Source organism: Oxyura jamaicensis, chromosome Z (assembly GCF_011077185.1).
Source record: "Oxyura jamaicensis isolate SHBP4307 breed ruddy duck chromosome Z, BPBGC_Ojam_1.0, whole genome shotgun sequence".
Taxonomy (NCBI): Eukaryota; Metazoa; Chordata; class Aves; order Anseriformes; family Anatidae; genus Oxyura; species Oxyura jamaicensis.
In genome coordinates, this window is record NC_048926.1 from 29084588 (window position 1) to 29112341 (window position 27754).

General features: G+C 33.3%; 1 protein-coding gene across 3 annotated transcripts in view; it reads right to left on the reverse strand.

Moving 5' to 3' along the window:
- RFX3 (regulatory factor X3) overlaps positions 1 to 27754 on the reverse strand; it is a 133987-nt gene that overhangs the window by 18362 nt on the left and 87871 nt on the right. For 2 of the 3 annotated variants that reach the window (XM_035309588.1, XM_035309586.1), the window contains exons 5-13: positions 22082 to 22156; positions 17871 to 18052; positions 17149 to 17268; positions 9335 to 9456; positions 7996 to 8108; positions 7101 to 7216; positions 6420 to 6574; positions 2513 to 2610; positions 2045 to 2194 (exon numbers count right to left, since the gene is read on the reverse strand). In XM_035309588.1, coding sequence (XP_035165479.1) covers positions 2045 to 2194; positions 2513 to 2610; positions 6420 to 6574; positions 7101 to 7216; positions 7996 to 8108; positions 9335 to 9456; positions 17149 to 17268; positions 17871 to 18052; positions 22082 to 22156 — 1131 coding nt within the window. The remainder of the gene's footprint in view (positions 1 to 2044; positions 2195 to 2512; positions 2611 to 6419; positions 6575 to 7100; positions 7217 to 7995; positions 8109 to 9334; positions 9457 to 17148; positions 17269 to 17870; positions 18053 to 22081; positions 22157 to 27754) is intronic. The other variant, XM_035309587.1, reaches the window with a different exon arrangement.

The following is a 27754-nucleotide window of genomic DNA, read 5'->3' on the forward strand; positions in this document are numbered from 1 at the left end:
AAACAAGTTATGATGAGGAAAAGGCAGAGGAATGTAATGCCTTTTTTTGCCTCAGTTTTTAATATTAATGATGGATCTTGGGCTGCCTGCTACTCAGAGTTGGAGGAGCAGTGAACAGTGACTTGCCATTTGTGATTTGCCAGGTAAATTGCAAGGAATGAGTTGTATCACGTGAATGTTCATAAAGCCATTGGGCCTGACAGGATTCACCCCAGAGTACTGAAGGAGTTAGAAGAGGTTACAGCTGGACCCCTCTCCAGTAATTATCAAAGGTCTTGGGAGTCTGGGGAGGCCCCTACCAACTGGAAGCTAGCCAGTGTTATTCTGATTTACAAGAAGGTCATGAGAGAAGACCCCGGAAACCGTGGATGTGTTAGTCAAGCCTCAAAAATCTGCAAAAGTTATGCAGAAGATTTTTCTGTGGCATACTGAAAGGCATTTAAAGAACAAAACTATTATCAGCACAGTCAACGCATGTTGGAGGGTAAGTCTTGCCTTAGTAATTTGATCTCCTTCTATGATAAATGCACCCATTTAGTGCATGAAGTGAAGGTGGTGGATGTAATGTTTCTGGATGTTAGTAAAGGCCTTTGATACTGTCTGTTATAGTATTCTACTGAACAAATTGCCCAAATGTGAGAGAAAGATCCTTGTGGGTCCCTTCCAACTTGGGATATTCTATGATTCTACGAACACGTTCATGCTATGCTGGGTGATGAACTGGCTTGAAGCTAGAGCTCATAGCATTGTAGTCAATGGGACTACATTTGGCTGGTGGCCAGTGACCCCAGGGCTCAGTTCTAGGGCTGGTCCTGCTCAACATTTTTATCAATGATCTGGATGCAGGAATTGAATGTTTCCTGAGCAAGTTTGCTGATGATGCTAAACTGGCAGGTGCTGTTGACTCTCTGGAGAGATGAGAGGCATTGCAGAGAGATCAAGATAGACTGGAGCATTGGGCAATCATCAATGGCATGAAATTCAACAAGGGTAAATGCTGCAAGGGTAGATTCTGCACCTGGGATATAGTAATGCTGGACAGCTGGTGATGAGTGGCTCAGCAGAAAGGGATCTGGGGGTGCTGATTGACACCAGGCCCAACATGAGCCAGCATCGTGCCCCGGCAGCCAAGAGGGCAAACCACATTTTGGGATGCATTATGTTCTATAGCTAACTGGAAACCAGTACTAATCTAATCAGCTGCTCTGGAGATCTTGTACACTTAAGCACAGACACTTAGATGAAGCGTACTAATGGAATTGTCTTTGAACTAATGAAACAGTCTCTGCTAAAAACAATGCTGTGCATTTAATTACTTTTAGAGACAAACACTGCACTACTATCTTAGATGTAATTGTAAAGCATCATTTATGCTATTACTAAGACATGATACCCATTCTAAGAATGTATGTGTGACACATTTGCAAAGATTTGGAAGAATACAAGCACTTGAAGACAGTAAATGTAAACAGACAATGCTTTTAAGTTTTCACTTTCACAGAATCACAGAATGGTTGAGGTTGTAAGGGACCTATGGGGACCATCTTGTACAACCCACCTGCCAAACAGGATCACCTACAGCACATTGTGCAGGATGGCATCCAGGCAGGTTTTGAGTATCTCCAAAGAAGGGAACTTCACAACCTCTCTGGGCAACCTGTTCCAGTGTCATCCTTACGGTAAAGAAGTGCCCCTTCATATTCAGACAGAACTTTCTTTGTTTCACTTTGTGCCTGTTGTCTCTTGTCCTGTCGCTGGGCACCACTGAAAAGAGTCCAGCCCCACCCTCTTGACAACCTGCCCTCAGGTATCTGTACACATTGCTAAGATCCTCTCTCCATCTTCTCTTCTTCAAGCTCTCTCATTTTCACTTTCCTAAAGAGTGAGCTGGCATGTTTGAACTAAATCAGTGCATATATGAATCAGCAAAACATTATCACTTCACTTTCTTAATAGAATAATGACAACTAAAATGAAAGCTGAAAATCTTGGAGGAAATAAGACTTTGTTTTTTCATAGCCCGTTATTTAAAGCTGAAATTTACCTGAACATTGGCAAAATCAACACGGTTAAGATCATTGAGCATCTGGTTGATTTGAGAAGTATTTTGAAGTACAGCACGAGCTGCTTGAGCCAGGTGATTAAGAGATGTGTATCTTCGCAGAGTCTGGGCAAAGGCACTTACAGCGGCAACCTATGAAAAAATCAGTTTCTTTTTAAATATTGTACCCTCTATCTGCAGATCAGTTATTTGATTCTTTACCTTAATTTTAATATTCTGTATTAATGATCCTTGATATGTGAATTATATTAATGCAACATCAAATTCCTTTTAAGGAATTTAAGGAATTCCTTCCTTTTAATTCTTTGACAAAACTAAGTGGTTTATTCTCCCATTTGACACAGTGCTAAATCTGAAATTTAGCATTACAGTTAAAATGCTATTGCTTTTAGATGCTACTGCCCACTGGGTTTGCCAATGCAAGAATAATGCTGCAATAATTTTGTCTACCTTGGTTTGTATCATCCTCTGTGGAATATTGTTCATGGCATTTGAAAGCCAACCTTCAAGGCTTTTTGCAAAATTGCGAATGGCTTGGGTCAAGGCACCTGTACATTAAAGAAAAAAAACAGAATGAAAAGAAATAAATGGACCTGTTTTGAAATGGTTTGCATCCTCAGTACTTATATACCCAATATGCAGATCCGCTGATTTTACTTTCAAAAGACAAATCCAATCTATGTTCAAAATGCCTCATTCAGATATAGATTATGGGATAATGATTTTAGTTTTGGTTCAATTATTTTAGTTTTGGTTCTGAATTCCACATTTAATCCTCCAAGAAGCTGATGACCAAGCAGTATTATTTTGGGCACTCCTATACGAGAACATCAATAATCACAACATTTGTTTCTTGTCCAGTGAAAATTTCCATAACAAACATTCTACTTTCCATTTCATCTAAGTACCTCTTCTAGAGAGCAAAATTCTGGAAAAATTCCTGTTGGAATACTGCAGTTTCCTCACGTAAGCTCAATATAGTCAGAACTACTATCATGGTGCTGTTTACTTCAGTTTTAAAGAACAAAATCCAACATGCAGTGTTTAAGGATATCATCAATTAGCCAAACATGAAAGTGTGTTTTAGTGACAGAAGGTTAGATTATTCAAATAGGTGTGATATCTGTGTGTATTTTTTTCCTTCACTACAGTATCCACAGAACTGCTGAGTGGGTGACAGAGATGGGTGACCTGGAAAAAAAGAAAATCCTATCTCCTGCGTAGTAAAAACCTAATTTTCTATTACCTACCACTTGCTTGTTGACATCATTGGACTTAATCACACAGCTGAAAAGGAGACAAAAATAAAAACGATGTGTTTCTAAAGACTAATAGAGAATGAATGCAGCTGCAACAACAACAACAAAAAAAGTAAAATAAACAAAAAAGGAAAACTACATTTTCTTTCAAATGATTTTAGCTACATGTGAGAAGAAACTGTCCAAGTACAGATTGACTGGATGCTGTTTATATGGCTGAATACTTCCTGGTAGACTAAGAAATGAATGCTGATAGAACTTGTCTTTTAGAAATGCTCTTTTTACCATGTGAGTTAATGATGATCCCTTTATTTATGGAATCTGCTACTAGCAATTTAATTTACTAAAAACCAATCAAACATCTTCTTCACATTCCTTTGAATTTGTAGTGGTAATGTACAGAAACTATATTAGTGACCATTTGTCACTTATGAAGGCACAAGAACTCTACTGTACGGGAAAAACATTTACCGCTAGAAAAACATAAGAGCTCTAGTCTATTGCCAAATACATTATATAATAATCTGTATTATTCCTGACTCAGATGGACAGCATTTGACTTTTCCTAAGAAAAGGAAGTTAGGCTTTTTATACACAGATATTTTTCATTCAATTTGTTAGTGCTGCACATTTCAGCTGACAAATTTAACATAGAGGTTAAAAATAAATTATCAATTTTTTCCTCAGTGCTCTTTTCTTTTTTACTTCAGTAATATGTATTACACAGAGTAGTACTGGTTCTTCTGGAAGAAAAACAGTAGAAATTTAGATATGAAAAAAGATAAGCTTAAAAAATCATGTTTATTTCAAGCACTTTCCAAGTTTTGTTGTCTTCCAATTTGAGCAGCTGCTGTCAATACCTTTCCACTTAAGCAGGAAGAAAATAATAAACCTGATGTTTTTGGTAACACATTTAGATTGCTTTTATCTACACACAGATCAAACTTTCCCAAAATCCGTTCCTGAATTCTTTCCCACAGAAGATACTGAATTCTGCTACTTCACCCAGGTCCCTTCTGGTCTTTGTTAACTAGGAAGCACAGCCTTAGAGCTTCCTCTTTGTCTCTTGCAATAATGGCTGGAAATACTTTAACTCAGAAGTAAGAGTTCAAATACTAATAATATTTTAAATATTTAATAATGGTGTATACAAGAGAGAACTTGTAGGTACCATCATTGCAGGAAAGCTGACTAGAAAAAGCAGTTTAGTTAGCTGGTCCTGAAGATAAAAGCAAGGAAATATATTAGCTGTCTTCGGTTCAGTCATCGACTTCTGAGCAGAAAATCACAGGATTATTAAAAAAATAAAGGCAGATATCTGCTGGGAAGAATGTATCCTAGGATGAGAAATGCGTATGCACCAAGAAATCCGATATCCTTTCCCAAAACAGGATTTCAAACAGAATAAGTATCAATTATTAAAATATGCTTATAAAAATGCTTATAAAATATACTTATAAAATACAAGTATCAAATATTAAAATATCAATTATAAAAATTCTAATTCTAGCAAGAAAAAAAAAAGGCATGAAAACAGCCTGATGTTTGTAATTATTGATTTTAAATGACTGCATCCATTTTCTTGAAATCTTATATTGGCAATGGCCAGTGCATCTTATTAAAAAGGCAGGAAGAGGCCACAAGCTATAGAGCTATCATATAAGAACTTTTTTAGAGACCACCAGACTGTGCAGGAGAAGCAAGTGAAAGGCAAGGTGAAAGACAGGTTTAATGAAAAACCCTTGTGCAGATGCAAACATTTAAAAATTCCATGGCCACTCCATCTTTTTATTCAGAAAATATTCTGCTGTTGGAAGAGAGATTTTTAATTCAACCAATTAAATGCTGTAATTAGATTTTTATTCGTTATTTGCTAGATATAGACTATATTACTCTAAAATAATATCCTAGCTACTTACATTTTCATTAGATAGAAAAGTAAAACATCAAATATAAATGAATGCAAAATAATTTGTTCAGGTAATGGTTGTCAATAATTTGAGAAAATATTTTCCCTTATTTTGCTAAATAGATTAAAAGATCTCTACCAAGACTTTACTTTTTCCTTCAAAAAAACCTGCCTTTGTAATAGCTGACCTTCAGATTTTACACATTTCCCGCTCCAAATTCTTTTGTATCATAAATAATTTATTGAAACCTAATTTAGTTTCACTGACAAGCAAAAAGTCTATAAAACTTCTCAAGAAGGCAGTACCTACATGTCTTCTTATGAACTGCTTATCACTGGAAGATGTGTTTACAGCATGAAAAAATAGTTTTGTTAGCTGCAAAGCTACTTGAGGTCCTAGTTTTTTAAAACATATTAATCCAATTTTGTAAAGTGACTTGGATGTTTCATGGAAAGGATATAACACTTAGGACTTACAAGGATTATACTGTGTTACTAACATGATTTCATTTTAATATTTAACACAATATACGTGAGATAATAATAAAGGTTTTATAAAGGAGTTAACTTCCCTTTTTTTCTACCAAAAATAGCCAAAAAAATACATTGCTGGAGCAATGATTGATTCTAGTACAATTAGCTTTCAACAGAAAGATATACTCTTTATAATGGTTAAATGGCCAGACGGTTACTGACTCTTTCTTGTAGGATGTATGAGAGAAAAAATACTGGGTCAGAATAATAAATTGGACTAAAAATTTCAGAGTTAATTCTTCATTGCCTTAACAGCCAAAAGACTAAATGTCCAACAATGAAATCACAAAGCTCACATACATTTTTTTCAGACATTAATTTGTAATGTTTAGACTAAAAACTACTGAATTTAGTGGAAAGTCTGATGGACAGTTCACATTGTCTCAGGGTCACAGTGTGTCTAAGCACCTTTCAATGGAAGCTTGATCTTGAGAACTTTATCTTCCAACTGTTCTAAGTAACTAATCCTTAGTTACTTTTAAAATATAAAGGCACGCATCAAGTCTCCTAACCAATAGAATTAGGGATAAATGATACACAATAGTTCCCTAACCCTGAAAATCATTTGTAAAACTTCCCCACGAGCCACAGGATCACCACCACTACATATATACATGCACAAAAATCCTTACGAAATATTTTGTTTTCAACTTACTAGGAATAGGTCTAAGGACGTCAGGAATGAGAATCTCCACCAAAGCCTGGTACATCACATGATCACAGTTACACATCCATTTCAGAATAGACTCATTTTTGCACAGAGTAATCAGCTTTGCTTTTGGAAGTCGACTTTCTATTTCACTCAGATTGCTGGAGTGAATAAACACAGCAAATGAATAAATGAAAATGCATTTGCAGAAGATAAAAAACAGTATCTGGTGTTAAAAATTATTTTTAATAATTTGGTGTTATAAAATAATTTTTAACACCAGATACTGGTGAAGTTATAGATGGCTCAATTACAATTAACAGAACTTTAGACCTTGTGTCACATGAAACTGGATTAGAAAAATGCCTTCATAGAACTGCTCCAGCCCATACATTATGCAGAGGTATGAGTTATCTTTTTGTCTTAAAAGAACTGGATATGATACTATGAAAACACACCTTTACTGTAGTTGTTTAACCAAATTTAAAAATGGAAACCAAAAATATTTCAGGTCTGCAATCTGCCATAAAAACAGCTTTAATAAAAGTGACTGAAAACATACATTTAATTTAAAAAAATAGTATATGAAGAAAGATTACTACTCTGAAGTTAAAGCCAATAATATTTTGAATTATTATTATTTTACACTTCCATTAAGCAGTAAACAAAGACAAAATATTTTCTGACCTTGGTTCATTAATGGTAGTGCCATCAGGTGGAGTAGAGGGAGAATAGCGCCAGAAAGTTTGCCACAATTTTTCTATCAGGCTGAACTGAAGATTTACTACCACATCCAGTATTGCCTGAGAAAATGAAATGCAAATACTGTTTGTCTTCTACCCAGCTTCTCACTAACCCCAAATCCAACTATAGGTATGGCTTTTTTTCCTTCAAAAGGTAGTGGAGCATGTGCAAACTTTACATTTCTGAAGTAATAAATGTTTAACATCCATGTATTATCCAGTGTTATAAGCTGGTATGCACTGACAGTAAGACTAAGTGCACATGCAAGAAAGCTTCCAGAAATGAATGTGGCCTACATAAACGCATCAGAGGAATTCAACCCCAAAAGATTGTTAATACTACTGCAAACATAAAGGAAACGTGCTAGTTTATTCATTTAAATAATTCAGATAGGTTTGAAAACACATTTAAAATAATGTTAAAATACGTATTTTTATTCAATATGAAATGTGTTTTAAACTTCTCAGACAATGTTTCTTTAAAATGTGAAAAAAGATTGTTTTTAAATGTAAAAAAAAAAAGATAATTTAACTTTTTTTTTTTTTTTTTTTACATTTGCCTATTGACTAAAGCAAGGATTTGCATGTATAACAGGAAGTTTATTTTCTCTAAAATTCTGAAAACAAATACAACTACTTTTTGTTCTCAAGAAAAAATTATCTATATATTTTTCCCTGTGAAGGGGACCCTCCAAATAATCATAGAATCATACAGAATTACATAGTGGTTTGGGTTGGAAGGGTCCTTAAAGATCATCTAGTTCCAACAGCCCTTTCATGGGCAGGGACACCTCCCACTAGACCAAAACCCCATTCAAATATATATATATAGGAAATACCTCACAGTGCTCTCGATAAAGACTCTGCAGTGATTTGATGTCCTCAAAGGTAGTACCATCTGGTAGAGAAGATATTTCAACTTCTCCAAACTCTGGAAGTACTCGAGATGCATCTGTTTCCATGACAACACAATGAGAGAATACTATTGTGAACAATGCTTATTACAGTATGATCAGGAAAAAATTAAAGATGATACAAAGAAATAAATGCCAAAAGGCCATAACGCTCAAAGTGAAAATTCTCCAATACCTGTTGTAGGTTAATATTGTAAAGAAATTCAGACAGCATTTTTAAAGGAAAAAAAAAGAAAAAGAATGATTCTTAAAGATATAAAAGCCATGTAAAGTACATACTCCACCTACATAGAAAAAGTTAAACCAAACATGCTCTGGACGTTACAGGATGAAGAAAAATATTTATGTCAATGTATAAAAGATTATTTGTTGAATAGCTTTTGTCTTGTACAACTGATGTAGTTTCTATGTAGTCAGGCATGATGGGTCTTGGTAGACTCAATAATGTATTTTTTGTTTGAAATGTGTGATTTCTGTATTTGTCACAAGTATTTCCAAGAGAGAAGCTGATCTGAGGGAAAACTGCTTCATTGAAACACATCTGGAAAGGGCAATTCAAAGTATTTTAACAATATCCTTGTGTACTCAATGATTTCAATAATAGCAGTACTAGGCCAAAGGATTCAGTGCTTGAAAATCTTAACCACTTAAGTGCACAACATCTGCAATAACATAGACAAAGAGTCTTTTTAAATAAATGAATTTCTAAGTTACCATTTGTTTTCATTACTGAGATATTTAAATGCTTAACTGGATCAATGAATGCACAATTTGCACAGTTTTAAACATGAACCTTGAGGTTCTAGTTGCAACTGTTGTCTCTTTCCACTTAAAACACTAAAGTACACTTTCAAAAGGGGGTGGTTAAACTATAAGTGTAATACACCCCCCCACACATACACACGCTATTAATTATCAAAATGCACTTTAATGACCATGCAAGGAACAATCGTCATCACAGGAATTTCAGTACATATGTCTACATATAACGGCACAGCAACTGCATTGTGAGTTATAATATTAAATATAACCCACAAACACAGAATGTATTTTTCCTCTCACACTTACATGATGCACATTAAATATTACATAAAGCTCATAACTGAAAACATGTAATGTAGTTTAAGTACCTTTTTGTTCTGCTGTCAGTAAAAATTTTAAAGAGGACATTATAACTTTAGAAATAATTCCCGTACTTAATTGACTTGACTTCTGCAGTGGAGGTCATCTTATTTATACAGCAGAATAAAATATGCTTTCATACCTAAAAACTGTTGATGATGTTGACTTTGGGCAATTACAGTTTGTTCAACAGATGTGCCTGTCTGTTGACCACTTCCTGTGAAGCCATCTGCAACTCCATCCACTTTCTGCATAGGCTTATACCTACAAAAGTATCAAGTTTGAAATTTACCCTTCTGTTCACATCTTCATAAATGAGCTCATACAGTCTATGTTCACTCTGATTTCTCCATCTCAAAATAAAATTTGGAGGAAAAGTAATAGAAGAATGTATCAAAGTTTATTTACTTTGTAAATAACAGAAGAAACAGATTACTAAGGGAACCTAGAACATTACCGATGCATAACAGAATTCATACAAGTGATAATACCAATTTATTCTTGAATTCAGCTTAGGAATAGCATACCCATAAGACCAGCTAATTTACACCAAAAGAAATCAAATATTCCCCTTTCCAAATGGCACATCTTCCAAGGAAGTAAGTATTATAAAAATAAGTTTTTGTTACCTTAAGACAAAACAGCACTACTCTCTAAGGACAAAACTGAAAAATCTTGAAATGCAACAAACATATCTTATAAACATAGAAGGTCTGAGACAGCTACTTGGAAAACTAAATCTTCTATTTGTCATTTCTCAGAATCTTTTACAAAGGATAAAAATCACTATTACTAAAATGGGAATGTTAGGTTGGATGGTCAAGTGTTTTAACACATCATTCTCATAGGCAGAAGATCCTGCCTGTGACTTGCAAAAAAATGAAAATTTACTCTGTCCCAGTTCTTAATGGTACTATGTTGCATATTTTGCACTTCAAAACAGAATTGTAGCCAGCAGAGAAGAAAGTAAGTGAAACACCAAAGCTGAATGGGATGTGTTTTAACTACCAAGCTTGAATTGCTTTGCAGACTGTTCAACTCCATGCTAACTTCAGAAACGTGAAAATTAATTCCATGCTAGATGCACTACTTTGAGAAGCAGTTTAATCAGTTGGGAACTTTCATTTTGTTCCTGGTAAGCATAAAATATCAATGCACTGTGTAACTATTAAGACTGTACTTTAAAAGCAAGTTCCCATGAAAAGCATCCATTCAGTATTGTAGGCATTCTTGACAGGAATTTAAGTATACAATAAGAAAATACAGAGGAAGTACCCTTTTCAAAGAGAAAGACTCTTGGCCTGATTAATAAGAAGTTTTATAACTTCAGGAATGTCAAATGCTTGGAAAAAAAAAAAAAAAAAAAAAGAGAGAGAGACACCCATACCTATCCTATCTCTAGGACATTTATATTAAGTTTCACATTCTGTAATCATCCAGTGTAAAATCCTGTGCCTATTCAAGATGGAAAGGAAGCTTTAGTTTACTTTAAAAAGACAAAAAATTCATCTATGGTATCACGGTAGCACTAAACTCTCCTCAATGATGTATCTCCCTGTAATCCAGGCCATTCATCTAGGAAGAATTCTTAACTTCTCTCTCATTATGTATTATAATTGCAAATACCAACTTCAAATACCAAGGCAGACCAACTTCTGTAAGTATTTGTATTTCAAAACCTCTAAGACAGTTCCAATACCTTCTTTAAAATTTATTATTTTACAGACCCTTCAGATCTTGGAACATGATTCAAAATGTTTTGAGCACTAAAAATGACACTCCTTTAAGAGTTTTTCAGTTAGGAAAAAAAAAAATCACACAAAAAAACCCACAAAACTTTAATTAAAAGTAAAAAAAAAAAAAAAAAAAAAAAAACAAACTTAATCCTTTGGTGCTAAGAATCAGGATTATCCACCTTCTTAGTCTGCTGTGCTTTATTGAAAATATGCTGGGCAAAAATCCTAGTTCTGGCACTATAACAGGGGACTTGTAACAGGAGTTAACCATTTTCATTAAAAAATCACTTAAACCAAGGAATGAAAAAAAAAGAAAATATTATTTTCAGGAGCATCAGATGAAACATACACAAACGGTAGTCAAGATTTTTAGATCTGCTGTTGTTTATGTACAGGTGGAACTTTGGCAGTTTAGATGAGAAAAGGCTCTCCACAAACCGTTAGTTAAATTACATCTATTTCTGATGCATTGAAAAAAATTGTTAGAATTCCTTAGCTGGTAAAATTATTATTAAAAAAAAAATCTACACTTTCAACTTTGTTTTTATATTCTAGCTCCCTACTAACCTATAACTTATTTAATCTCTCACCTTTTTCTTTTCTTTTGAACTATAACGTGCCAGGAGACAGGGAGTTGAAAATAATACCTGACTTTACATGAAACCTTTTAAAGATATATGCATACTCAGAAAGGACACAATTTTAATTTTATATGGGTTAACATAAACACAGTAAAAGTTAGCAAAGTTTTCAGTTAATAACAGAGATTTTCTCAATTTGCAAAAAGCTACGGAAATCCCCCCAAAAACCGAACCACTAAAATCAGAACATGTAATTCGGAAATGACGCAGAATGATATACTGGTCTCACTAGGCACCTCCTTTAAAACACAACTTCATTGACTTCCAGAGTCTAACACTGAACAAATGTTATTAACAGAAAATTCTTCTCCCACTACAGAACAGATCAATAAATACTGCCCAAAATTATTGTACAGCAAACAATATTCATTAATAAGGCAGAAAGGGGAAGAATAAGAAAATGTCTGCTTGATGTGAAGTGCACATACAGGACAAGAACAATCTGTAGGACAAGAAGAAAACAAAAATAAAAATAAATTAATAAAGTAAATAAATAAATTAACTACGAGGAGCCAAAATGGATTAAGTCACAAGACAGATACAAACCAGCAGCTTTTTCAGTTAAGTTTTCAGCAGATTTGTTTGCTTGCACTGTTGCCTTGTTGCCACTATTTGAATTTCCCTCTAAGTCTTAGAACCTAATATATTACTGAAAAATCTCACGCTGTTATGCAACTCATAATATTCTTTCTTTTTCTTAATAACGAAAATGTATATCCTTCTGGCTTGCTAAGAATATGTAGCCGTTGTAGAAACAAACAGAACTAAGCTCTAAGAATATGCTTGCATTTCTCACTTTAAATCTATTATTGTGATTTGTCACTAGGATTTCACTGTCACCCAAGTATTTAACAAAGTGGTGACCTTATGCATAACAGTGTGTAAAGTATGGTAAAGCATTTTGGTGTTGTGTACAAATAAAATGTTCCCATTAATGCCAGTAGGGGAAAAAAATCTACTTCTAAAATTAACATAAAACAGTTTTTAATACAACAGGCAACACTTACTACAGTTAACGATAGGAAAATCAAAGAAAGACAAATACTTTAAAAAATTATAGCATAAAACGTTGCAGGTAACAAAGAAATAACTGAGAAATACTTGGATGTTAGAATTTTTTGGTATTGAGATCAAGTTTATACCAGTTGCTTTCTAGTATAAAGGAAATAAAACCACCTCCAAGTACTCTGTTGTGAAATATTATAAACACTCAAAAACATGCAGACAATATTTTAATTAAAGCATGTCTGTCTGAAATCAAATAAGGTAGAACTGTAAAGAATTTTAAAGAATGCAAATTCAGTATGTACACTTTTTTAAAAAAGTCCTTCTTGGTTGCTGAGATAAACATAATCTAGAAGCTGAAGCAGACCTTTCTAATTCCTTTAACCACAATCTGCTCAGCACCCAACCATACTATACACAAAAGATATGTCCTTGATCAAGAGAAAGGCTGTGGGTGTTTTCTGAAGTACTTCATTTGGAAGTTGTTTAGTAGTTTATCATGTAAGTTCTATTATTAATCATTTTAGGATACTGTCTCAAGAAAATTGTAGATGAGTTCACAGGTATCAGTATTTTGGGGGCTGTGATGCATTGATCTCTATCATCAAATACAAAATGCTCTAACGTGTAATTTCACTGCTGTCCATAAATCCAAACCATCTTTTAGAAGATTAATAAATAATTGATGCTTTGGACTCACGATAGCTTGGTTTAAAGGTAATGTTTGACTAAAGAGTATATTTGGGGAACACAAGAAAATAGGCAAGAGAACAGTACTAAAATACAGACTATTTTCTACATAAAATAAATATGTAGGGTAAATAGCATCTATAGAAAGCAGTGATTGATGTGTTCTGATTAGAACACTAATATATGTGTTAGCTGAATGTTGTAATACACAGTATAAAACAATATTGTATAAAAATATCTTAGCTGACTGTGGAGCTCCCATAAATGAAAGGAACTATGGCTTGTGTATAGAAGTACTGAGAGATATATTTGAAATTAACCTGGAAAGCTGGAGGTTTACTCATGGAAATAAAAGTGGAAACATGAAGAATGCCATAAGGAACAGGTAAGTGTTTCTGTATCTGTTGGCCGAGAGTAAAGCATGAAGATAACTCACCTTCTCCTAAGCTACAAGTTTCTGCTCATGATGAGCTAAGAGAGAAAAAAAAATAAATAAAATAATAATAATAAAATGGAACTTGACTTTAGGGAGTGAGTCTCTGATACAACTGTCCAAAAAGGACAGCTTATGGGAAAGATCATGATAAGATTGTACTTTAAAATTGTACAAGTATACCCAGCAAAATATTTGGGTTGGATATTTCTTCATCTCTTCCTAATAATCTTTGTCTGATGTCCATTTACTATTCGTTAGCCTGCATTTGACCCAGAACTGATGGATAATGTAACCATTTAAATATCCTGTTTATTCCTACCCTGGAAAATATATAGGAGCAGGATGACAGAAGCAAGCCAGGCCTTCCCTTGCAAGTCTGAGCCATACAGCAGGTCCAGCTGAAATGCAGAGTGTTAGCTATTATCTTCCAGCCAAGACTACTCGTTAACTGTGCAATTCTTCACTCCAGTTCAAAGGTTCTTTAAGTCTCTTGATCTGTGGTTGTTGTCTCCAAACCAGTCTCAGCTGGAAGATATGTCTGTTAGCATCTGTGATTGGTAGTTACTGTTTTTTCTTACTGGAACAGAGAAAGAGTACTCCCACAGCTAACACTGATCACAGCCAAGACTAAGCAACCAAGAACACTACCTTCCATCTGAAATTTATGTCTGATAAATCTCAGACCACGAATTCAAGCCCAGAACAAACTGAACATGACCATATAGGAATACTTTGGAATAGCCAAGTTACACAAATGGAAAAGGTGCATGACCCTCAAATTAAGAGCAGGAACAAAGGAAAATGATTGGTAGCATATATTGAGTCTACAGTCTTTGCAAGAAAGGACTAGAAGCATTCATCCAATTAGAGGTGATAGAGGTGGAAGAATTGGTATGACTAAACAGAAAAAGTATATTGACTGCAATTTACCACAGACTTAAGGGACAAAAGAAACATTGAAAACATTAATAAAGCTGAAGAAGCTACCCTAAACATGCAAATTGCAATGTTCCATCCTTCATCTATCTCATATTTATTATGTCAGAATTCAGTAGAGTAGGATAATTATGATTAAAAAAATCGACATATAACAAACTTTGAGATTAGATACTAAGTATGTTCTGTAAACATGGAAGAAATCTTGTTTCAGAAATACACATTCAACTTTAAATTGTTTTACATTAAGTTTTAATTCAAGTCATTTTTGTATGTAGCATTTCTTTTTTTCCCCAAAACCCCTAGCTACTGAGCGCTATAGAACACAAGCAACACTACTTATAAGGGTAAGTAATGCAAGTTCTTGAGCAAAAAGATGAAACTTCATCCTAGTAATTATATTAGGGTATTTCCTTTTAATAAGAAGAAAATAAAAATTAAAAAAATGAATGGCATTTATTCTGTAGTCAGTGTTGAAGACAGCTGATAGAGGCTTCCACTTTTCCTGTTCTCCTCTGTCTTTTCACTAGTCTCAACTGAAAATAAAGCACCACCAACTTTTCTACTACAGAACAGTAACTTCCATGTAATAACTTCTTCAGCATAATTACTCACTGCCTTGTACTTTCTTAATCAACATCTTTACAGATTATCACAACAAAGCTAAGGTGTGGTATGAATTGAGTATGAAAGTGAGCATGCATGTGCACCTGTGTGTACATGAAGCATGGGTTAAAGGAATGATAAGCACAAAATGCCACACAATGCCATATGAAAGATTTCATTCAGGTATGGTCAGGGGCCTGAAGAATTAAGAAAAGTTGAGAGTTAAGAAAATGCTGCCAAACGTCCCCAGGTAAGGAAAATAAGAGAACTATGCAAGATATGTGGTGGTGTTAAGCAAACCAATTAAGGCAAATAGTAAGGAAAAATAGTGCCCACTCCCAAGAGTCAGATAATACAATTTCAAAATCACTCTGTCATTGTTAATCAAGAACACAAAAGAGGTGGTGATGATTTGATAACTGGCATTCTTTGTCTTCCATGTCCCACACAATTTTGGTTAGATAACTGTGGCATATATCTTGGTGCATTCATTTGATTTTGAGCATGAGTGAATGAAACCTGTAAGTAAATGAGTTTAATTGGATAACACATACTTTTTTTAGAGCTTTTGTACATAACTATCACCAGATGATCCTCCAATTAGTTTTGTAACAAGAATTTCCTGCATGATTGTATCGACAGAAATCTCGTAACATCTGTATTATGCTCAGCACAAGATGGTTAAGACCATATATGTTACCATGATTATGTTATTTAGTGCTTTTAATACTTCAGGAAGTGATAGTAAAATAATTTCAGATCAAAGTGATATCTTTTTGAAGACAAAATATGCTTGGTATACTATAGCTAGCCGTTCACTCAAATGTTTTTTTTTTTTTTTTTTTTCCCTGTAATAGCTCTAAAGATGACTCGCTTGATATGCTGCTGTTCCACCTATGTGTTACATGAAATCAGGCATCTTAGATATTTCACTTTAGTGTAACATGGGAGGCTAGTGACATCATTCAAGGAGAAAGTAATTTCAAAGAAGTGTACCGACTTCCATTTTCCCCCCTAAAAATGTCTGTTCAATACAGGTTTTTCTATATGCATATCTGCACATTCTTTCATCACAAGCATAGGCCTCTGTTGTCATTTTGACATTTGTGAAAAAAATAAAAATAAAAATCTCCTTCAGTCTTCCCAGAAAAGTGCCACTGCTTTCAAATACTTCTGAGATTTCACAAGATCCTCAGTAAAAATAGATGCTGAGAGAAAATACCTAAATTACTTACAGGCAAACTATTATGGTCATCTTTGTTTATTGCAGGGAAAAGAAATAAATGTCAAATTGAGCTCAGTTATATGTCAAAGGAGCTCAGTTATAAGCAGCTTATACATAAAATTATATCATATTAAAAACAAACACATTTAGAATTCAAGGTTTTAATGCTTTTCATCAGATTGTGGTAAAAGAACTCAAGATAGTTTAAAAGAGTCTGGTTATATCACATCTCACTTTTTATTATTAATTTTTGCAGGTTTATTATAATTTCCAGGTCAATATATTTTTTACGGTGACTGATGTGTAACTTGAGTTACGTCGACTGTGTAACTGCAGTTGCATAACAGCAAACCTCTGTTTTTCTATTGCCCATGGAAGCTGTGGATACCCTGTCCCTGGAAGTACTTATGACCAGGTTCAATGGGACTTCCACCCTGTCTAGTGGAGTGTGTCTCTGCCAATGGCAGGGGGGTTGGAATTAGATGATCTTTAAAGTCTATTCCAACCCAAACCATTTTATGATTCTATGATTCACAGACAGGAAGTGAATAGAATTCTTACTAGACTTTTATCTTTTCCATGTAAGAGAACATAAGACTTTATGAACTACAAATATTAATATATTAAACATAATGAATACAAATATGAATAATATTACTTAATCTTCATTTCACACTTCACCTCTGTTTCTGCTGCATGGGCTGTTGTCTCATAGCCATATATTGCATGTCCTCTTGTAGTCGATTAAGAGGAGAGTCTGGCTTGACACGAATCCCATAGTAATGATATTTGGAGTTGCCCCTTTATGAAAGAAAAAGCATTGTTAGAACAATAACACTAGTTTAATGCATATACATCACATTACTTTACAGTTTACATTGATTGGAAAATTATATCCACAAATTAGGCCTGACTTCCCTTTCATATCTATTCTTTTTACATAGGTGTCATTTTACCACCTTTGGGCAATTAGTTCACTCTCTTAAATATTACCCAGAATTTTACACTTAAGAGAAATAATCATAATTTAAAAACACACACACACGCAAAACTAACACAAACAACAACAAAAAATAACTTTTTAACAAAAAAAAACTTCTCTAAGTCATGAAGAAACACAATCCTGAGTAATTTCCAAACATAAACTGTATTTTACTTATGCTGATAAGAACACCCAGTGTAAATATAAAAATGTAAATATATTAACTGTCAAAATCAGGAAAAGTAAAAATAACATCTGGAAAATCATAAAACTGCTTGAAATTAAGAGATGGACCTGACATGTTGAAAACCACTGTAATGATTAAACGGTTTTTATTTGTTTCTTGAACAGCAGACAAGTCTGTTACTCACAGTTATTGCTTGCATTTTCTATTATAGTTCAGAATTTCATTAACACAAACCTAGTTCCAAGTCTTCGTGTCCGTAATCCCATGAAGATTGACCGTATGAGTTTTCCAAAGGAGGCGGCATTGACTGGATCCAACTTGTGCTCCTGACAATGTCGTAAGTAATGGTTGTAAAGGGTACTTCTTGGGAGACTCACTCCTTCTGCAGTTTCGTAATTGTCCAAAAGCCACTGAAGCTATATGACATATAAAACGGGGAAAAAAAAGGTAAATTCGTTATTAATTCACTAAAACTTTATTATTATTACTTTATTATTATCTTAATCATACAACATTGACTTATGACAGTTTTGAAGTCACTCTCCAGGTCTATTGAATAATAACTTCATTTTTATACAGGGATCCCATAAGTGCTAGCTACATCACAATCCGTTAGCATCTCCAGAATTACCAAGGAATAGTGGAACTCATTGCACTTGTGATCTCAGGTAAGTGTCTACTTCTTAAAATATTTTTGGTTCAGTACCACACACCAACTATGGTTTGGAGACAAACTGTTAATACTTCACAGAAATACAATCATCAATGTTATTCTTATAAATTGCACATATAAAATCATTGGATTAACAATGGTTAGCTGATGCATTAGAAAACATGTTTTTTTGCCTGCTATTAAAAAAAAACACTTTACAATACTTAATAGGATTTTTTTTTGCTCTCAGATTCAAAAAGAAAAATGCTATTGCATATAAACCAAAGAGCAACTTAGATAATAGCATTGAAAGTATTAAGGGTTACAATACTCCTCAGTTGTAGTCTGTTTGACTTCGACTTCCAGGAGGAACAGAAAGAGGTTCCTGGAAAAACATGAATCTTTTCTTGTAACAATGGTGTGTAATTTTGGGAACATGAAAAAAAATACTTTAACATCACTGGACTTTACAGACAGCAAACAAACATAAAACACCTCTAGCTACCAATAATATACAAAAAATGTTTTTTAAAAAAGTAAAAAATGACAATTAAATACTGCTTGATTTAACAATAAAGGACAACAAGAAAAGAAATTAGAAATAGTGGAGGTTGAAGACATTCTTAATTTCCACTGTTTTAGTTTTTTGGTATACTAATATTTTCCCTTTCTTTCTCCAGTACTTGCCATGGTTTCACTTCTCTGGAATTCTTCTTTAGTTTTAGCTTAATCATTTGCATTTTTTTTCTGTTTGAATTTTATTTCCCCTTTTTTTTTTCTAACTATTTAAACCAAAACATTAAAGCTGAAGAAAAAATGTAATTGTTAAAATAAACTCTTGCCTCAATGTGTATTGAGCTGCTAATTTCACTAATGACCTGACATAAGCCTATCTGAGCTTAGAAACAAAGGTAATTATCTTTTAACTTTGCGTTTAATCTTTGTTTTAAATCTATGAGTACATCTATATTAATTTAAATATATATTAATTATAAATATATAACGTCATATATTATTAATCTATAATTAAATTAGAACAGATAAGGAACGTAAAGTACTCTTATTTTATTTTACTTTAGTTTTCTCCAAAGGGAAAAATTTATGGACAAAAAAATTACATATTTTTTCCAGTTAAGTTCTGTATGTAGTATTAAAGATATTTTCTTCCAGATGGCTTATAACCTATTAGAATTCACTTTAAGTGCTCTTCATTAACAATATGAATTCCTAACATATGTTATTCAACTGTATCTTGGCTGCCAAAACCACCACCACCAACACAAAAACAAGAACAAAAACAAACACCTCCCACTCCCACCCCCCAGCTCCCACACAAAGGTATGTGCAATGTAAGAATTTCTGCTCCAGGAGTTACTTCAGTAGCAAAGGTTTGAAGCCATTTACTAGATTATAACCTGGAAGGAAAAGTGAAGTTAATATATGATTTTAAAAGGAGAATTGTTTACAAATACTATAAAACTGCTGTTAAGTAGCTTTTAAGATTATTATTTTTTTCTCACAAGAAGAAATATAATTCTAAACCTGAGCTGTTCAGGTTTGAATTCTAGCTTTTTAATGCATCATGTTGACCATACTGTATGGGTAAAATGGGTAAAAGTATGAAATATTTACAGAGTCAGACCTGCTAAATTGATTCTGACTCCAATTGAGCTGTAACATTCATAAAACATTAAATTAGCAATTAATTTAATAAGTCAGACTCATGCAGAAATAAATCAGGAGAGAAAAGAAGAGGAAATGACAAATTCCCTAAAGTAAGCACACATTAATTCAGTCAAAAAATCTCAGAAAACCTAATACAGATACCATAATGTGAAAACCCTAAGACTTTGTATTTCCCACAAATTAATATATCACCTGCAAAGTGAAAGTTACTACTAATTAAATGTACAATTTAGAATTCTATTTTAAAACCTATTAAAGCCAGTTCTTTATATGCCAACCACCATTAGAAGACAAAATTAAGAACAGCTTAAAGACACAAAGATTAAACCTGTACTTAAATTCCCTCCATATTGCCTTTACTTGAGTTTAAAGTCAATAAGCATTGCTTTAAAATAGGTAAAATGCCCATTAAGTCTGATCTAGAGTGTATTAACTTCTTTAAAAATGACTGAGGCTAAGGAAAATTTGATTGCCAAAAAATACATACAGGATTTTTTTTTTCCCACTCCACAGAATCAAAGATACATTCCTATCAGAATAATTTTGAAAAAACCTTAAGAGTCAAGAAAGGAATAGCATGACGACACTTCTGCAACAGTTGGATTAACATAAAATTAATAGGAATACATTGTAAGTAGTGCAAAGCACCGGGAATGAGTGGAATACAGTTGTGGTGAGAGGTGTACAGGAACTTACAATTAGTCTTTGTAACAAATTCTGGACTTTGTGATAGGATTAAACATAAACTCATCAATTAGTGGATAAATTCAAGTGCTAACACAACCTTCTGACATTTTGGCAAAAAGTGTTATAGTCTCTTTAACTATGACATTTAAATAATTTTAATATTTTGATTGTCCTATCTTCAAAACAATTCTTTTATAAAAATCAAAGATGTTTATAAAAGAAGTAAAATCTAGAAGATTAAAATCTAAAAGCCCTTCTGTTTTATAACTGTGTAGTATGATTTTCCTCATTAACTTTTGTCTTTTTCTAAACAAACTAAAAAACCCAACCAGCCAACCCATTAAACAAGAACAAAAACACACAAAAACTTAAGCACAAAGCAACAAAACAATTCTAGTTTTCATTATGAAATTACCAGACCCATTAAAAAAAAAAATAAATCCAAAACTAAATCCAACTTACATGTACATTTTTAATTTGATTTCTGAGTGACAGGCTCTGCCATCACATTTTTACATTAAGACCACAAACCAAATTTAAATTTCTACAGTAAAGCAATAAAGGAATTTGAATAACCTATATAAGTTAGGCTGAGAAGTAAAAAAAGAGGCAAGATGAATACCAACTAATCAACATGGAAAAAATATCAAACACAAAAATAAAAACACTGACAGAAAAAAAGCATTTCAAGAAAGACTAGGAACTAACAAATTTTTATACCATAAATTTTAAACTAACTTTGGTCCTTTTTCCTTTCATGTCGAAATTACATTTAATGGTTTTATCACTACATTTGGAGACCATGTTTTTTTACACCTTCTAGCTTCCCATTTGGAAAATTCTTAACTGTTAAAATTCTCAAGGTATGAACAAAGAGAAAGACAGTTGAGTGTACGTCAGACTAACACACTGCTTTCATTTTTGCCATGTCATCATACGGATCTTTAGAATTCTTAAATCATTTCATGATAAATTGTCCAGTTGGATTAAATGAAGAAAAATCTAAAAATAATCAAAAGATATTTAGTCATATTGTTTGCCTCTTCAACCTTCACATGCCCCAAAATTAATACAGAGTACACAGATTGTTCTTGGTAGGCAACTTTCTTGAAAATGTCAAAAGCTAGCTAATCAAGGATCATTTGAACATTATCTTGACTTTTACACTATAATCTGCAAAACAAATTTGTTAATTTGTGTTAATGTTGAGAGCCTTCAAAACAGATATTACACTGCTATATACCACAAAGACATTTAACCTGACAAAATAAAGCCATGGGAGATGTAGTATAAGGTTACAAGCAACTAAAATGGGAAGATTAAGACTGCAAAGTAGTAATAAAATAAAACAAACATTTAGAGGCAGGCTAAGCATGCAGAACAAGCAAGAGAGAGTGTATGTGAAGAAGAGACAACTTACATGGCTGTTGAGAAGAGAGCTTCTGTGAGTGGACAGACCATCAGACTTTTGCAGTGTCTCAATCGCCATTTCAATCTGATAATAGATGTCATTAAAAAAAGGACTCAAGACAAGATAGTAAAAAAGCCTGATCAGAGAAGTTTTGACAGGTTGCTTACAGATCAACAGAAATGCCTCCTTTTTTTCCTGCCTAGGACATATGTTCTAAAAGGCCTCATTCCAGGGTCCCATTGAACACAAACTTCCCCAATGAGGTCAGAAAGGCATGTTGCCTATATCATAGGATCACAGCCTCTAAACCCATTTTACTTTGCTTCCTGCTCAGGAAATTATTTGAAACATCAAAAAAACAAACTAGAACAACAACAACAAATAAAGCAACAATGACTGACTGAACAAAGGTATCACTAATAAAACAAAACAAATCAAAAACAAACAAAACCTAAGAAGAATTTTAAGAAAGGTGTCTATAGTTTTCCCTTCCAAATCAGTAAGAGCAGCGTACAGCTTGAAAAAAAACACTGAATTTGAAACCAAACTTCCACTTTCTGCAATAACAAGCACATCTCATCAACCCCAAGCAATTCAACAGGTCTTCTGTCATTAGCTTCAATGGGACAGGATATCACTGTAACTGACTACTGCAGCAGCACACTTTGAATATTCCCAGCTGTCAAAGTAAATGGAAAGTCAGGAGTCACACGGACTACAGGCTCTAGCCTTTGGATAAAAAGCTTTGTTCACAATAATTTTGTCTTTTAAAGGGAAAAAAACATGACACCGCTTATTAAATATAGAGTAGTTATTCTCCAAATGCTGTATAAACACTGTTACATCCATTCCTCTTCTTTTCTCTTTGAGTATCAATGGATTTTTTGATGTTCCATAACAGCAGTGTTAAAGAATGAAATTAGAACCTAACTGTAATTTAACCGAGCAAAACCAACACCGAAAATGACAGAGACAATAGGATGCAGAGTAAGAAAAGGCATATAATTAAATAGCTACATTAAATGGCCAAAACAAAAGCAACAAAAAATGCCACCTGTATTTTTAAAACCACTTATCATTCTCCCTGTAGACTTTTTTCACAAGCCCTTCCTATTCTACTTAAAAAATCATAGTACTATCCAAAGACTTTAGTCATATCAGTATAAGATTAATTCTCCATATACCAGAAGCTGAAAAATACTTCAGTTGATATTTGAATTTACTGCACATATAAAATTAGCTTCTCCCTTCTTCTTAACAGAGTGACTGACCAATATTTTTACTGTACTAATTTTAAGAAATCATTTATTGTTTCTTTCCTATAACTATTTAATATGAACTACATAAAACTTTTACAGAAGTGCGTTGAGAATATGTGATTATTGTGTAAGAAAACATACTCTGACATGACAATAATTTAATATTCTGATTTATTCTTGCTTCAGTGGAGAATACTATGAGGTTAAAATAATCACATAGAAATGTTCAAATTTTAAAAGCACGCAATATGATAAGAAATACAAGTTTAACGCATCATCATGGTAAGATCAACTCACTATATACTGTAGCTGTAGAATTTCCTTTCTTAATATGATTCTACCATCAAACAACAAAAAATGCATACACATACAAATCTTAATTCTGAATCATAGGTTACTTGTTCAACAATGCTTAGTCTGCAGCAATACTACAACACTGAAGTTACATGTCCTCTTTCTCATTCCTTTATACTGCTCACTGCATTACTCATTTTGTTGTTGCAACACGAGTCCCATTTGTTTACAGAACCAATCTGTTAAAACGTAGTAAGAATTACACTTACAAAGATACATTACAGATCACACTCATTCCTCACTGCTGTATTTCTTCAATGCTTTGTGGTGCTATGCAATTAGGCAAATAAAGAAAAAATTTTATTTGTTGTCATTTGGGGGAATTTTGTGGCTGGGCTTCTTGTTAAAGTAGTCTTCACCATTATTACCATTGAGGACAATAAATCTATGTTTACTAATCCCTGGATTTTAAAACAAGATTTTCACCTTGTTAGGATCATCTTGTCCACTTTTTCTGCATAACGTAAGCTCATCATTGTTGGCCAACACTATCCCATGTTACTTAATTCATCAAGCTTAGAAAGGTATCAGATCTGCATTTAAACTGAGTAATCATCATAATCTAGGGCAAGCTTCTCAACAGAAATTGTCCTCACTACCAATTATTTTGTTCATTATTTTTAGTCTAAATTTTAGTAAAGTTATCTTTTGGCTTTATCTGACAGACCTCTCTCTTTAATAATAGAAACCTTCTTCCTATATAAGCTATCCACTCACCTCTTCAACATTTTTAGCATAAAATAAATTTAATCTGAAGGCAGATTTCCAGACACTAATTTATTTGTATTTTCATTTATATTCAAAACAGCATGTAAACTCACATGGACATCAATTACATAGGTAATGTAGTGTGTTTTTTTTAATGATATTTTGCACACAATATGAAAATAATTTTAACATTTACATTATGTAGTGCATACATACAAACAGAAGACTGATATCTTTGCATTTCTAGCAATATGCAGTGAGAGATTCCAAGAATAACTAACATTATTTGCATCTAAAATGCTAAAAGACAAAAAGAATTACACATTCATTTATTTGACTGCATGTTCTTTTATTTTGATCAATCATACATTTCTTCTATTTTTCTCTTTAAAAGACTGAAATATTATTTATTAAAATGTTCTGACTGATAACTGAAATGTACACTATCATTATCACTGCAACTCCTACTGAACCATGCTAAATATTGCATGATAAGCAGTTTTTACAGTAACATAAATATTGAGGGTGAACTAAATTAAAGCATGGTAGCCATGAGAACTATTATCTTGGACTTCACCCTCAGTTTACTTTGTTTGCCAACTAAAATACTGCCTTATATTCTGACACAGTTATGATTGATTAAGGGTATTTCCCTGGTGTTAACAAATACAATAGTTTGATCCCAGTACATGCATCCATAAACCTGCAACGTTCAGTCATTATGTCAGTGACTGATTTGAAAGTTATTAACTGTTCTTGTTAGTTTATGTGTTACTGTTCATTAACATATTACTAGATAAACGTAAGATGCGTTATAATTTCAGATGTGTATAAAATAGACATAGCAAATAACTATCCCAATTCCCCTTACAAAAACAAACAAAAACAAACCAAACTAAAACCAAAACAAAAAAAAAACAAAACCAAACAAAAACAACCAACCAAACAAAAAACCTTATTTCCTGAGAACCAACGGTATAAGAAGTACTTTTTCATGGTTCAACTAAACACAAAGCATTTATAAGCTGTTCTGAGGAGGTGAGGACATATAGATTGAAGACAATCAGATGAAGTTTAGTTGGTAAAAATGCAAAACGTTTGGAGTTTAGGCCAGATGACTTTCTCCTTCCTAAATTTACAACTGAAAAATTGCTTCCCCTGTTTATCATCCTTGATGGTGGTTCTCAAACAATGAGACAAATTCCACTCCCTCTCCCTAGAGTCATCCAGTTCTTTCTATGTGTAATCACTATTATCTACAGCTTCAAATAGATTCTAAACTGTTTTTCTTTCTGGTAATTTCTCCAATATTTGATACAAACTCTCAAGAAAAAAAAAAAAAAATCTTTTGTCAAGCTTAGGTGAGAACTTCAGAGCATGTACATTCCACCTAACTCTGAAAAACGTGGAAAAGTCATACACATTTTTAGGAGTTACTCGAATAAGAAAATCAAAAGTGAGAAGCCAAAAGGAAAGCTGAGTTCTGATTATTGTTAAAACCAAACCTGAAAGCATGTATGTCAAGGCAGAGAGGGAGATTGGTTGTTTTAGAACAAAAAAGGTATTTAGTCAGAATCAGAAAGATCCAGTTCTGCAGAAGGATGATACCTTGACATCACTGATGACTGTTAAAAGAATATTAGTGGCACGTCATCTTGCATCCAGCTAATGCATTTTCAAATAAAAGGAAATAATAGAAATTTTTCTCATGGATTCAGAGACATATCTCATTATCAAAAAATCATTGTGTTTCATGCAATGGCTTTTATCTATAATAATGGCTTTTATCAATGCTACACTGGAATAAATCTTGTTTCCAAGAATATTCCATCTTCATTTTTGATATAAAAATACCAGAATAAATATTTGATTGCCGAAAGTGGAAACAAACTATGAGGTGCTGCAAGGCTTTTTACGCAGAAAACAAAGCAAAAGCCAACGAATTAAAATTGAAGCCAAAACCAGTGAATGGAAGCTGAAGCCAGACTAACTCAGAAGAGGAACAAGGAGAACAGGCAGGTGAAGAAGTGAGATGCAGGACAGGGTAGGTATGGCTGACCTTAGTTGGGTCATTCTCCCTTTTCCCCATATTCCTTGTCTTGTGGAAAGGGCACAGACTCAATTGAAGACATACATTGGAGCAAGGGACTCAAATGGGCAGAGCAAGAAAAATTATTATGGCCATGCTGCGACATTGAAAACTATCTACTGTTCTGGAATAGAGGAGAAGGCATGATGCTCCGGAGTTATGAAGGAGAAACCAAAGCAGGGGGTTTATAAAGGCACAGGATCCACAAATTCTCCAATTATTATCCTAGTTAAATCATACTACATATATATATATATATATATTTAATCAATCAATGGTAGTGATTAACCATTGTTATGACTCATTTAAAAGAAAGAAAAAAAATATTGTCTTCTAACTGAAAATGGATGTTCTTTTTTCCTTTTCCACAAAAGGCCTGTTAATGTGGTCAGCTGAAGAAGACATAAGGAAGTATCTTGCCAGTGTAACAGATCAGACCAGACAATCTAAAATTCCTTTACAGCATAAAGATCTATGCATCTTCTATTTTATCAGAAATGGTTTGTTTTTTGTTAAGACGGATCCAGATAAATAACAATTCTGCCACAAATTATCAAAAAAATTAAAGAATGGAGCTGGAAAGAATTCCTCTGCTGGGAAAGAGATTAATGAATAAAATTTAATCTCCAACTATTTTCCAAATGATAACCCTTTCAGCTTAGATGAAACATTTTAACATTTATTGCTTTTTGTTCTTAAAACAATAATTTCAGTAGAGCTATTATAATCAGGACATGATGGCTATACTAGGATTCCTTACATCATCTGTTATTCTCTTCCATTAATTACATGACATGTTTTGGGTAGGTATCGTCCCTTCTTTAAGGATAGGAGCATATTTTGCGCACACTACTTGCTACCAGAAATAATAATTTGTGGTGACACAACATGTCCATATTAATTTTGGTTTTATTTTCATGAATATCTAGATCTGCACTTAAAGTGTCTAAATTTCTGCAACAGCATGAGTGGAGACCTCTTATAGTTGGTGATGACTGACGAATGACAACTGTATCTGCGGAACAGTCCTAAAGGTTGTTAGAAAAAAAACAAGACTAATAAGGGGGTGGGGGGAAAGCCTCTCACTGGCTGACAAGCATAGCAACACCTTTACTATTAAAAACTGTATTTTTAAAAACTCATGGTATTATACAATTTGTTGATCAGATCATTTTATATATATATATATATATATACATATGCATATATATATATATATATATTATCACGAGAATAGCTCTTAGACACTTGTAGGTGATTTAAGTTTCATTA